The sequence below is a fragment of the Styela clava genome, chromosome 4 (assembly GCF_964204865.1).
Source record: "Styela clava chromosome 4, kaStyClav1.hap1.2, whole genome shotgun sequence".
NCBI lineage: Eukaryota > Metazoa > Chordata > Ascidiacea > Stolidobranchia > Styelidae > Styela > Styela clava.
In genome coordinates, this window is record NC_135253.1 from 25,071,380 (window position 1) to 25,086,557 (window position 15,178).

The 15,178-nt window shown below is 37.4% G+C and overlaps 1 protein-coding gene across 8 annotated transcripts in view; it reads left to right on the forward strand.

Moving 5' to 3' along the window:
* Window positions 1-5,998: 5,998 nt before the first annotated feature.
* LOC120325661 (otoferlin-like) overlaps window positions 5,999-15,178 on the forward strand; it is a 166,990-nt gene continuing 157,810 nt past the window's right edge. For all 8 annotated transcript variants that reach the window (XM_078112211.1, XM_078112210.1, XM_078112212.1 and 5 more), the window contains exons 1-5: window positions 5,999-6,212; window positions 10,369-10,427; window positions 11,298-11,386; window positions 12,166-12,265; window positions 13,948-14,090. In XM_078112211.1, the coding sequence (XP_077968337.1) occupies window positions 6,134-6,212; window positions 10,369-10,427; window positions 11,298-11,386; window positions 12,166-12,265; window positions 13,948-14,090 (470 nt within the window). In that variant the 5' untranslated portion in view covers window positions 5,999-6,133. The remainder of the gene's footprint in view (window positions 6,213-10,368; window positions 10,428-11,297; window positions 11,387-12,165; window positions 12,266-13,947; window positions 14,091-15,178) is intronic.

The window sequence follows — 15,178 nt, forward strand, 5'->3', positions numbered from 1 at the left end:
ACACGCGCTAAGCGCTTGTCTAAGATATGTGCTAGAAGGGCCGGCCAGACATTGTGACAAAACTAAGGGATTCTGACATCACGAAAGGATAAAGTTGTGGAGTTCGTTTGTACTGTTTGTTTGTTATATTAGAAAAGAACTGTGGAAATTCCTAATAGGACGAAAGAGGATGGGATTTCATCATAGGTTGCATGTGAGCAGCCGATCGTATGTCAACATTTAGTTAAAGATACTTCGCTTCGGCCCACTTTGGTAGTTTTTAGCTGGTTTGCAGAAAAAAATGATGCCGACGACTGTTTGGGTCTGAGATTAAAACGAAGCGATGTATGATTTTTTTTCAAACAATGTTTAAACAGTTTGTGTCGCAGATCGAAATACAATTGATATATCCAGGATGAACAATATCAAATTAGGAATTATAGAAAAAGAGAAATAATAAAAAAAGTTTCAATATCCAAATCCCGAAGTGTATTGATGCAACCGTATGAAATATTAGTTTTTCATTATTTTATATTTAATTTGGTACAAATGCTTACAGTCGTAGATTATCGTTAAACTGTACATTACAAAATTTTGTTTTCGAAGATGGTGCAAATGCCTACAGCCTTGGATTAATATAAATGAATGGTATTCGATTAAATCGTATCAACTTCTTATCAATGAAGCTCTTTATTATAAGCAGGGATTTACAGAGACTTTCTCGGAGAGAAAAAAATAATTTAACGATAGATATGAGCCTAATCGATCGAACCACTTTTTGTTTTCGGAGTCTCCTTTCACCCTGGAATGCCAAATTTTTTATATTTCCTTTAATTTGTATAAGTAAAAGATTATTTTGACTACATAATGAGCAAAATGGACGATAAAGTAATTGATAAAAACAAAATAAATAAAACTGATTAAAAATCGGGAAAGCAAACAAAACTTCTAGTAAGGTTTGAAACGTACAGAATTTAGATGAAAAGGTATTGATGAAGGATGTAGTACGTGTTCGCTCACTCAAAAACATTAAAACTAATGGCATGCACGCACACACAAACACAATCACAGACACATAATAAGATCAGATGAGAGAAAGCAAGATATGAAATCAATTGCTCAGTAAAAAAATTATACAAACAAATACAAAAATGGATAAAAAATTTGCCACACCATATTAATAATTTTGCGAGGAGTGCCAAATTGGATACCGAATTAGCCAACAAGAGTTATAAACTGTAGATAGAAAAATATTCCCTAAAAGATATCGTCAAGCTGATTATTATAGTTGGAGTCATCTAATGCCAAATTGCCCAATCAGAATTGTCAAGCTGGATGCATGAAGAGACCTGCCCCACTTACGAAATTGAAGCCAAATTAACGGCCAAATTATGTATGTTTGTGTAAATTACTATCTCAAATACTCAAAACTACTACTCAAACTACTATCTCAAGTTAACCGAATTACTTGCGTAATTGTAGCACGGTGGAGTCGGAATTCCCGCGCCGTGCAGGAAGTTCTAAATTTCCTGAGTCGGACATGTGTATTTTTAATAGTGTTAAAATAAGTAAATTTTTGTAAAAGACCTCGAATTGAATTAAGTTTACTGAGCGTTCTTAACAGTATATTAGAGAAGTTGCTTTTATTATCTCGGAGCTGGAGTCCTGATCCGGATTCGGAACCAAAAAAAATTTTCGACCGGATTTTGGAGTCATAATTTTTTTTCAAATCGTAATCGGTAATCGGAGTAGACTGTAAATTTCGGTCCTGAAAGGTAGAACGTGCTCAAATTTAGAATATAGTTTAATCACTAGAGGAGGCAGGGAGCTGTTCATTGAGGCTAAATTTAAATGCCTTCCATGGTATCCTCATTTTATCATTGGCCAGATAAGATCATCAATTTCATTCAAGGTTTATTTATGAAACCAACCTTAGCTTGTTTTTACAGGCACGTCGAGGTAATGACGAAGTTTTGAATTTTCGGCCGAACCCACAAGACAAATAAAACAAGGAATTCACTGTTAAACGATCTGTAGTATTTACCAGATTATTGCATTAAAATCCGGTTAAAGCGATTAAAAATCCGCATCTGGTATAATCATGACAATCGGTAAGGCGTCGAATTATGAATTTATTTTTTATATTTTCAAGTCTTACAGGGTCCGATATTTCACACTAAATATTAAAAGGAACACCTTCCTATGAAATTCGGTACAGTTCTTGCAACATGTTGGCGTCCATAAAGTCTTAAAAAATTTTGCAAGGGGAATTTATCGGTATCTTATGTTGTTTTGACCCTCATCGATGTATTAAATGAAGTGCAAATATTTGAATTACTAAAAAACAACAAACCTGGTTAAGATATATTGAGAACTGACTTCCCAACAGAATTGAAACTGTAAAAAGACTTTATGGACATCCTGTATATTGAGAACTGACTTCACAACAAAATTAAAATTGTAAAGGGACTTTACGGACACCCTGTAAATCTGTTTCTAGGTTACATTTACTTAACTCGTTTCAAGTTTCGTAACGGTTACCAACACGTGACTCACCGTCTTAATCCTATATGGTTGCATAGCCCGTAACTTTGTTCGTCTATTTTTCGCCTTCATTTTTTAGTTGGTATCACCCTTGCTCGAGAGAGAGAGCACTGCTAACTTTATCGAGACAATCATGTCGGTGACTGATAATTTAATCAGCATTGAATCTAGAAATAAAGTCCAGACAATGCAACTGAAATTTACAGGTGATTAGCTTGAATGTGCTTTTACCTATGGCTTTCGCCCGTGTTAGTCATAATATACCAAAGAGCGTAGAATTAACTACGGTTTCAACTTGACCCAATATTATTTTCAAATTGAACATTTTCGGATTCGCTCCATTAACGATCCGTTGTCATTGTTTTGATGAGTCATTGAATATCTGAAATTCCAAGATTTACGCCTAAACGTGACGCAGCCAATCAGAGATGTAATTAAAATAAATTTTAAAAAACTATTTTATCATCCCGATCCAATACTTGTAACTTTTGGCTGTTAAATATTGAAATGTCATCGGCAGATCTCAGCCCAGCTTATATTTCACGAATCGCACGTTTTTTGCAACCATACGGAAAGTTTCTCGTGCATTTAACAGTCAATTTCAAACAGCACTATTGTCAAACTCAGGTTTATATAATCTGTTGAACGCGTATTTATCCTGTGAAACGTAAATTACTTCACAAAAACTAGCATTTTTCTGTTCTTTTCTAAAGCGCTGGTATTCAACAAAATGTATCAAATACGAGCCAACCCACTAAACTCGAGAATTTCGTTATAAAAAACGGCATTTTAATGTTATTTTTTCAAATTGCTGGTATTGGACAATATGTATTGAATGCAAGCTTAGCTAGCAAGACCCGATTACTATATAAAACGGGAATTTTACTATTCTATTCCATAGTCTTAGTATTAAACAAATAGCATACGTTCAAACTTCCATCGTTTCAAAAGATTTTATTATCGGCAAACAAAACGCTCCTTCGTGTGTCTTGAGGCGTGACCGGCGTCACAATTAAGCTTCTACGGTAAATCGCCCACTCTTAACGCCGCGAGGGTATATTACCTATTCGTCAAAATATCGCTCAGCTTTTCACGCTTTGCCAATGTATAAATAATGCAATGTATTCCGTTACTGGGCGACTTATTCACCTCGGTTTTTAAGCTGTTTTGAGAACAAGGATACTCTGACTTTATCGAGCGTTAGTCGAAGATAAAACAGGCTTTAATGTGTATATTACAAAAGCATAGCTACAGAGTAGATTTAAATGAAACGGGCACCCGTGTGTACCAGAGTATAGCTAAGGACATATAGAATATATATCAGTGTAGCTAAGGACATTAGCCACGACTTTGCCAGATATCCATTAAACAGAAGATTTGCAGACAACGACTTTTCAGTAATTTAGCCAGACAAATGTAAGGATCAAATAAGCTTAAAATTTGGCAGTCGTGTTTATTTGGATATTTATAAATCATTGAGGTTGTATTTTTGTTATAAATCACTCAATATTTTTACAGCCCTTTCATTCGAAGCAAGGTTACGAGCATTATTAGGTGCAGTGCCGAATACAATTGAAAAAAACCTATCGAATATCATTCATATCTTCAATAGAATGTATGAAAACACAACAAAAATTTGCGTTCAATAACTAAAGACAGATTAAATTCAAATTTGAACCTCGTTTCAGTGATGATATACTGAGACTAAAAGTATTTGAGGTAACTAACTGACTAATGTAATAAGATGAAATAGCCTTCTTTTCAGCAAATTCAGAGGCTTAAATTTAGTGATGATTAAATTTAGTGACCAAACGGCCCGTTTCCCCTTCATATTTAAGCCGTACTTATATGCTGAAGCATATATATATGTTGAGATATTTGTTTTTATACAACGCTCTTCCATTTCAATATACTTGGTGAAATAGTGACCTCATATGGACGAGGAAACTTGTATGAGTGATGATATACAAACGAAGTAACCGTAGAAAATTCTTGCTGGCAACAATTTGTAAACCAGGCCATCGCACTTAATGAGGGATTATATCTCGTCTAGCCGGTGTCATATTTCGTTTGTAGTTCCAGCGTGAAGGTGGTTTTAACGGTGATTTTTACTGAATATTTGACTCCGAGGTAAAAGACACTCATATTTGAGCAAAGTTACGCGCACTCACTCAGAAATAAAGTAGCCTCGTCTCTGAGTAAAATTTCGGGTCAGGTGTGGAAATAGTTTGACGGTGATTTTTAATGAATATTTGACCAAAGCAGACCAAAGCCTCCGAAACTATTTTTTGAGAAAATTTGCGTACGCGCATTCACTCGGAGGTAAACGATACTCATCTCTGAGCAAAGTTATGTGCACGCACTCAAATGCAAAAGAGACTCATCTCTGAATATGGTTACGGGCGCTCACTCAGAAATAAAGGAGAATCATCTCTGAGCAAAGTTACGACTAACGACTGGAATGCTGAGAGCTATTGAATTTATATAGAATTATGGTGATGCATTACACATACTCAATCAGAAGTAACGGAGACTTATCTCTGAGTCAAATTACCAGAAAATACTTAAAAGCTAGAACTGCTGAAATAAAGTTAAGAAAGTTAATACGGTCAGGACGACGCGTGTGAGATAACAAACTTCATACAACTGAAATTTCAGGGAAGGAACTATTGACATAACAGTGTCTTTGTCTGGTTAGGTACACTGGCAGAATGACGAAACTCGCTCGCGAGTGAAGCGTAATATTTATCCATCTTCAATAGGTTGTCGTTAGGCTCAAGGTAGTTTAAGTCAAGGAATAAGGCGTGAAACTATTTCAGTTCTTGGAAATTCTCAAAGTCAACAGCATACTATATGGCGCAACGTCAGGGATTGTTTGTCAAAGCAATCTTGCCATCCCAGGTTGAGGTTTACCGATTTAAAACCGATACAAACCGGGACAATGCCAGTGGCATCATGTACAGAACCTTGTTATGGGTGATGGTTAGGAAAAACGTTCAAACTGAATCAGATGAAGTTATGACAATAAGCCACATTTTAGGTCAGCAGTTAATTTCGCGGGCATGAAACATGCAGTGCGTAGAGCTCATCCACTTGCCTAAGCTTATTTGAGGATTCAATGTAACTAATAGCAGATTAAATGCGCACCAAACTGAGATTATTTTAGAAAAATTCCTCAGTCACGCACAACATGCCATAGTTAACACAGCGTTTTTGATTTGCTCAAAGCAAGGTCAAGCACACTCACTCGAAAGAAAAGTGGAAATACATTTAGGCAAACTTACGGGTGGTCACCGAAAAGCAAAGTGTTACCGAGACCGTATCATCGTGAAAGCATAGGACAACAGCATTTTTTGTATTATGATGCCCGCAATAGCCCAGTGTACGTGGAATAAATGCAGAATTGGAAATATGAAAAATTTGATAGATTTGAGTTCACTTTTTACATTTGCCGATGGTTGAACAGGCGCTGAATGTATATTTATTTTACGAATACTTATATACTGAATCTATTTAGCATTTATATATAAATTTGTACGGAATACGAGGCAAAACAAGGGATATTTATCTTTAATTACGACGGGTGTCGAACCCGCAGAATCGGATTAAAATGTCACTAACAGTGAAAATCGGAACGCTCAGTGGCTTGAAAGGCAAAGGGAATCGCCAAGCGAAAATAACATTCAGAGGTGAGAATGAATTTTTCTATGGACGGGATAGCCTAGTGCAGGGATGTGCAATATATTTGTTTCGGGCCGTATAATCAAGACATCTAGCCGGGCCACACAAAAATTTAGCGGGACGTGCAAGCGGAGAGAATGCGGTTATCCCGTTTCCCTACAGTAATAAACGCACCGGGCAAAATGGCGAAAGATTCAACGTTACGACAATAGCAAAAAACTTTATGTACTTTTATCCATGTGACCCTTTTAAAATATATATAATATATATATAGGTTTTTATGCTTGTTGGAGTAAAAAAAATCTGAGTGTTGAGAAGGGACACATTGAATGGCTTGGTTGGCCGGGTTGTTGCCCGCGAGACGCCTGTTACACACCTCTGGCCGAACGGCTAGACAGGGCCTGGGATAAAAATTTTGCCCACATAAACTGTCGTCCATGTAACGCGACGTAAAAAGGGACATTTTATGAACAATATTTACAGGGTTACAAATGAAGAGTGGAAACCAATACTTCTCGTGCCAAAGTAAAATTTAATCGAAATCTCAGGAAAGTCTTTTTTAGCTGAAGAATCAAAATGTATTTTTAGTTTGGTTATGGCAGCATCAGTCGGGCCAGAATGAATTACACAACGTGCCGAATTTGGCCCGCGTGCCGTAGTTTTTCAATCCCAGGTTTAGAGCGTAGGACCCAAAGTAACTGACTTGATTCGAGTCCAGATTTATGAAACACTCTAGGTAACTCGAGTAATTAAATGAAATGACTCGAGCTCGCCATGAAGGAATATTGAACCCAACCTCGATTGATCCGTAACTCGGCTTAGCTCAAGTTTAGGGACTTCCACCCAGCACTGATCGCAGGCTGAAGATATAGGATTCACATGCTAACTTTTTCACCCATGGCGTGATAAATTGGGTAGATCAGTGTTCTTCAAATGTTTTTCATCACGACTCACTTGGTACGGTCAAATGTTTTCGTGACGCTCGGGATCTAAAATGAAGTGAAATTTAATAATACAGAAAGTATTATCTCATAAAAATTTAGCTCGATTTCGGTGATGTTGGGTCTCTATGCTGGTTCGAAATCTTTCAAATTTGTTTTAACATGAGTTTTTAACAAAATATTTACCATTGAGCAGTTCGCGACCTACCGGAGTAGTGAACCCAAGTTTTAAAATCTCTCGGGTTGGCAATACCAAACCGGTAAGGTTCCCTGCATTCACATGTCATTGTTCACAGTGAAGGTGCGCCGCATTAAGTCTAAAACGAAGTTGGAACAACAATTTCAGAGGGAGCAGAGAATGGGATTTGACAACTGACACGTTAGGGGCGACATGTGGTTGAATATTGGTTAGAGCTGGACTTGATATCACTCAGTTATACCGACGAGGGAATCATTTGTCAATCAATCGGCTAAAAACTAGCGATCACTGGGTGACTATACGTATGGTATGCTAGGACAAAGGGTGACCGCCCAACATTTTTCTCAAATTATAGCATGTAACATTACAGCATTTGTAAGCCAGTGGTCTCGCGTCAACCTGCATTTGGCGCGTAACGCAGCAGCCTTATTCAGTATAGTATCTTTTGGTATTTTGGTGAATTCTAAAAATCCTTTGAGTGAGTGCCCGTTACCTTGCCTTGAGTAAATTCTATAATGCGTCATGATGGGTCACTATGACAGAATTTGATAACGTTTGTTGTTCATTTTGTGAAACCCAATGTGGATGTAACATCATTTCAACATAATTTTCCTCACACTTGTAATTATTTCCATTCACAAAGAGGACTCGCATTCAGTTTCGTCTTCATTTAATATTCAACAGGCACGACATATTATTACGAAATAAGCCACTTTTCCTCAGTCTATTCAAACATCATAATAAGTACTAAATTATTCATTATGACCGAACAACGTTTCGATGTTTGGTATCAAAACTACGAAGCAAATTTGTAAGAGATCTTCGACAAATGAAATGATTAGTCAATGTTGAAAACGTAACAAAACAAGTTTTTACCCTATTTATAAATACTATTCAATTTGCCACGCGCTGTTTGTATTACTATCGGCCGTTTTATTTTGCGAGTACAAGCGTAGAATTCCCATACTGGCTTCCAATTCCCCATCCCATCACCCAAAGTGTATTGCGCAGGCAATGCCGACCTGAAGGATTTCGATCTAAGATTTACCTTCTCAAAATCTCTGAATATTTCCAATTGCCTTTGTAGTTAAAATGGTAATTAAAAAAGCTTTTGGCTTTTGATGATTTTTTGCGGTATTATTTGTCATTTATATAAATCCAAGAAATAAATTTGAGTTCTTTCCAATAAACAGTCGCTATTCCTATTTCAATATTTTTTTGGCATTTTTAACCTGCGAGAAACCACGAAGCGGGATGTCAATATAATTTACATGACAATAAATCTCTCTCGTAACAAGCCATTCCTAACTTGTGAACAAGCGTGTTTCGAAAAGTAATAAACTTATGTTTTTATTACAATCGCACCACTTCGGCCTTCTTCGTAAGATTTTAGAAACATTGGCGACTAAATCCGCATAAAATTCTTGGTCCATAAATAGCAAAATCTATAAAACACATAATATACATTACGGACTTCGTCTCGGTTCCCAATATACCGGTTTGGTCGGGATTCGATTTTTTAATTTAAGTTTTATCCGCCAGATCAAAAATCTCTAACCATCTGAAACTAATTTTGCTTCTCCCAATTTTATTTCTTCGTGGGGTTCGTCTAGTAAGCTAAACTGTATCCTTTTCTCATTATATTGACGTGTAAATATTTTCATTACATGTTCAAGTTATTTTTCAATTTAGGTTCTCATTTGTAAATATTTTCACAAATTCTGTTTTGCTGCGCTTGGGAGGTCAGGGTTACCGACGAAGGTACCGTTAAAATAAAAGTAGTTTTGTAGCCAACTACTAATAATCAAATCCCCTAGAATTCCGGATGGTCCAAGATTGGCAGCTCCGCGGGCCACAAAATTACTTTTGCATTGTTCGCGGGCCACAATAGTGTCAAGAACTTGGCTCGTTTAACTTCGCTAGTTGCCTCAACAAGCCATAACAGTAGTCAATTCAATGACATTAGTGATGCAATAAAATGTTCAAAGATTTTTTGGTTAATTTTATGACGAAACAACACGAAATGCGATTTTTTGATTCTTCTCCGAATGCGACGCGGGCCACAGATAATGAAGTGGCGGGCCACATGTCAAACTGGTCCCAATGGCCGAAATTAGACGTCAATCGTAATTCAATCTTTCGTCTAATCTGAATCTTTCTGTTCAAGAATTTATCGGTTATAGAAAACTCGTTGCCGTATTCTTTGTTGACCAAACCCAAATAAACATTTGAAGTAGGCTGTGTTTGATTACGCCCATATGATACGACAGCCATGTGAAACGTACAAAGTACTTAGATACTTAGAAGATTCTTAATTTTTATGTAGCATATAGCAATAAACATGCGTTAAAAGCGTTTAGCTGAATTTATATTATCGGTAATCTGTTGCCGATGCTGGTCAATAAATGTCACGTATGGGCAAGCATGTAATACTTAGCTCAATTCGCCAATCCACTTGATCTCACCACTCAATATAACTAAAATGGCGGCACTACAATTGTTATGGCAAAAAGTTCGGGCTTGAAAACTGTACGAGCAGTATGAAGCGATTCATCATTTCACCTAAATCAAAACTTCATACCAGAGGTGCGCAAAAGACGGCCCGCGGTCCAAAACCTTGCCCGCCAAGACATTTAGTGCGGCCCTTGTCAACACTAAGATTTTTCCCACCAAGCATAAAATGCTCATCTGACAGATGATGTTTAAAAATGCATTCAGATGCGTGAAAATACACGTTTTTTTTCTCTTGTTGTTGCCTTAAATCTTTCGTCGTTTTGCCCGGTGCATTATTACTGTAAGGCTAAGCGATAGCCGCAATTTTCATTTTTGTGTGGCTCATCTAGATGTCTGAATTTGGATATATGGCACACCGACGAAACATATTGCACGCCCTCGCTTTAGGCAAACAGGCACGTAGACTTAAGTAACAACTGCGCTTGGAAATGCCGAGGTATTTCTAATCTAGAGTATTACACCCGGTTTATTTCAATCCGGTATAACAGTTCTGCATTTTGTATGTTTCAGATCACAGCTATGTCACACAGACAATTGAAGATTGCGAAAGCGAGGCGGATTTTTATGAGGTGAGAATTGTCACTCCGAACAGGGAAAACTCCAAATATTAGTATCAGCCCATATGATTGATTGATTGCGCAGTCCAATGGGGAGGAGTGACGGCACGTCGTAAAAAAAGTATTATCGAATAAATCTAGGGTTAAACTTTTTCGTGTCATTGTTATACAACGCCCATTTGCGCCCTTTACTATTCGAGACCTTTACACTGCCCGCCCAAGTTTTTGTTTGATTGCACTTGGAATACATTAGGACCTTAACGATTGTTAAACGACTTTAGCTAAGCCTAGTCATCAACATAACAAAGCATAGAGCAGCACTGCTCTGCTCATCTTGTTAGGATTGGAATATTCTGACCGGTAAAGCTCTATTAATTTTCTGTGGATGGAGATTTTAAATGACATTCCACCCAGTAAATGCTTGGTTGCCTTGTAAATTTGACTACGAGTTTTTATGGAGAGGGCGTTGCTGAGGCGTGGTCGATCGGTCCGCCATGGTCGTCAAAACACAACATTCAAGCCTCAACTTTTTATATCAAATGTTGGGGCTCGTTTATTCCGACTTGAGTAAGCATTGTTTGAACGCAACATTCACTGCTTCTTTTCATTGTGACCAAGGCCATATACAAGTGGCTATTGATACGTAATAATGAGTTACTATAGTACTATACTGTACTTTGGAAGACAGGAATCTTCTGAATTCGTTATTGCCTGTCCAATTTATTACATTCTGGGCGAGATGGTGAGCTCTAATCTTAACGCTTTCGATCTAAATTCATAACGTTCTGAAATATTTGCCCAAATATCAACCAGGGCGATATACACACATTGTGGTCGCACCCACCAATTGCACCAAACCATCTGATAACTTTTCTTCTCTAGACATTCGAATGGCCGGTGGCGAGTGCTATTGAGCCCACAGAACAGATTCACATTCAATTCTACAATTTCAGCAAAGTATTCTCAAACAGGTAGATTTGGTTTTATTTTCGATTTTATTTTGCACATTTTATAATTTTTATGGTCAAGTGGATGAGTTTTTCCAACTATCTGATCCTTTCTCTCTTTTTTTATGTTAGTGGTCCATAAGTAATGTACATGGATACTAATGCTAGCCATGAAGGGCTATATTGAGCTATTGATAGAAGAAGCGTGCACCTAACCGCTTCCCCTTTCTCTTTATGTTAGTGGTTTTGTATGCACGGACAGCATGGGCATTCTAGCAAGTAACAAAATGATATTTATAGTTTTATTGGAGTGTATTCCTTGATACTCTTTTCTCTGCACTCGTGTTGTTTTTGTGTTTATTTGTCTAATGAGCCCAAGATAAAGCACTCCATTGTTCAACTCTGAACTTATGAATAAACATGTTTATGTATTGTCAGTCACTAATGGTAGTTGTCTATTGGATGTCGGTATTAATTATTAAATACTTGACTACATGTCTATCGTGTCTTCCGTTGTCGTTCTGTGCGGTTCCCATCATCTAATGGTGAGGGCTCATGACATTTAGGGTCATCAACTTTAGCTAATAAACACGTCTGCCAAATACTCACATCTTACAGAGTCAGGATGTCAGATAGCTCATGTCGCTTAAATCTGATCTGAATTGATGCGCCATCCACACATTATAACGAATCACGATTCAGACGAGAAAAATGAAATTATAGCGTCACTTAATGACCCACTGAACTATAGTTTTATTTAATCTGTTTATTCTGATTTCGTTAATTACCGCTTGTGTTTACAGACCGATCGGTTCGTTCGATATGCTGCTGCAAGAAGTTGTAGCGAGGGGTCGTCTCGCCATCACCGAAACATTACTGGATTCAAACAATACTGCATTGTCGGTGAGTACATGTAATCCATAGTTTTCAACAAGGGTCACGCGGCACTCTGGGAGTCCGCCAGGACAGTCCAGTGGTCCCGCAAGTTCACTTCGTAATCCTATTCGATCTGTATTAATAATATATGTACATTTTACCCGTGTATCTTGGTAAATTTAAACAATATAACGGGTGGTCGCTAAAAAGCAGAAAATTTGAAGGTCAAGAGGGACTTCTAAGTTAAGATACTGCTCTGAAGTGCAGGGACAACATTTTGAGCATCTATGAGTGTAATACAGGGGTGCGCAACCTTTTTGATATTGGCGGCCACATTGCATTTATTTGTATTCAATACGGCCTCTAGGGAGCCGTCGGCGCGAATTTTTTTTTACTTCTATGACGTCATAACATCATATTTGATCCATGCGAGGTGCAGTCTGCCCAATTATGAAGTATGTAGGACCATATTATTCGCGTATTTTTATTTTCGGTGGACCTATTCTTGAGCAGATATATTGCAGCAAGTTGGATAATAGTTGCACAATTTTAAAAAAAATCGAAAGTCGAGGAAGGGGGAGGGGTGGTCGCCCCCATTTTCTTGTCCCCAAAAGTATAATAAAATGTCAAATATTTTAATGAATTTATTCTATAAAAGTTTGCAAAGCATTGCCGCCAAATCCTTTATTTTGAACTTTTTTTTTGTTTTTTTGTTTATAAGATTTTGTATGTGGACGGCCGCATTATTTTATCACGACGGCCGCAGGTTGTGCACCGTTGGTGTAATATAGCATATTCCTTCAAAAACTTTGTAAAAGTCATTCTTTGTAAAAATGAATAGCTGTTTGACAAATTTTCTGATTTTCTAGCGACCACCCTGTAGAATTGTTTAAATTTACTAAGATACACTGGTAAAATATAAGTGTGTTTCACGATTGTTCCATGGACGTTGCGCGTCAAATTGTCGATTTGCAATTATATTTATATAATCAATTCCACGGGGTTTTCTCGACCTCTGAAATGTATATCGGGGTCCCGCTGCACTCCAGTGGAAAGCCACAAATCGAGGCAATATTTGAGACTCGTCTAACAGAAATATGGTCCAAGTTTTTATCGATTGATTGATGGCTTCTGGAAAAGAAACTCTATGCGTGAAATACTAATTTTGCTATGACTTTGTATGCTAAGCCTAAGCATTTCCGAAAGCTCACTCTGTTTAAAGATAATGAGAATCACTTGCTTTAAAGAACAATATATCACACAAGAATTGCCATCTTATGCAATAAAACCTTATGCGTGGAACACCAATTTTGGCATGAACTTTTTTATCAAGTAATTTTACACCCGGAATTTGAGTCAGGTCCTAGACAAGCAATTACAAATAAAGAAAGAGATACCATGTTAGGAGAAACATGGTCTACTCGATTTATTATACCCCGGCCGACTTCAAATGTCACAGAAATTTTCTTTTGACGTTTCCGTGGCCGCACGTAACCTTATTCAGAAATGAGTTTACTTTACTTTTGAGTGAGTGTGTTTAATGTACCGCCATAATTCTATAGCCTTTTCAGCAGCTTTTGATATATCATTGGTGGGACGTAACTTTGCTTAGAGATGAGTCGTTGACGCTACTCTAAGCCATTTTAGGAGCAAAATAATCAAAAGCTTTCCTAAATACCTTGTGAGATCGTTCCGCGTTGTTTCTACAGGCGCTCGTATCTCTTGACTTCAAATATGTCGCACCAGATGGGAAGGTAGGTGATTGGGCGATGGATGAGTTTATACCAGAGATTGTGGTGGCTGACGATTTCCAAAGTATTCACACCACAGAAACAACAGGAAGCAAGAAAAGGTTTGTGAAAATATTTTTAGTATAATATGGATTCTAATTTGCAGGTCTATGAGGTTGGGTAAACAGATCAAAAATACTACCCTGGCGTTGATTTTAGACTCCAAATAGCTCCAAATCTGTATTCCGCTCAGTTGTAAGGCTGTGGAATTAGATTAGCAATTCAAAAATCCGACTCTGGATCCGGTTTCAGACTCTAGGTTCCAAAAATAACTCCGAATACGATTTTAGACTCCGGATGCAAAAATTGACTCCGGCTCCAATTTTGTACTCCGCTCAGTTGTAAGGCTGTGAAATTAGATAAGCAATTCAAAAATCCGACTCTAGCTCCGGTATCAGACTCCGGGTTCAAAAAAAATGACTCCGGATCCGATTTCAGACTCCGGGTTGAAAATTCCAACTGAGGATCCGGTTTCAGACTAGTTTTACTCGGAGGCTGGGTTTTCCTGACTTCAAGGTCAAACCAATATTATCGACCTCTAGTTAATACGTTATCGACTCGGGTCTCAATGCAATAATAAGCTTTAACATTCAAGCTTCATACATTCCTCTCGAGCAAGGATAATTCTTCAAAATGACGTTCTATAAAGCTGTCCGTGAAATTACCCACAAAATTCTTCCCAATCAAACCACGGATTAAAGGTCAGCGTGATGGTTGAATTTTGTCATATTTTAAGGAAGAAATGTATTGTTAGATTCTTCATGTGTGAAATATCTTATATAACTATGTACCGTACTTCTGACATACTTTGTTCGAGAGAATTTAAAATAGGATCAATTTTGTCGAAGCTTTTTGTAGAGAACTTTACGCAAGAGGTTACCCCCTTTTCGCAGTTCTCTAAAAATATGTTTAGTACTTTCTCGCCTGTTTCTTGCTTTGTTAAAAAGATTTTTTGCTTCTCCTGGAATAGTTTGCTTCATGACGTCATGTTCCGAGGAGGTCGGACACCAAATGATATGAGGTTTGTCTGTGTGTCTGCATGTCGTCTTGTCCTGGAACATTATGCCAAATATTTGTTTAGGATATATAAATGGTTCATTCTATATTATTATATATATTATATATCGTATATTATTATAACGATAAGTTT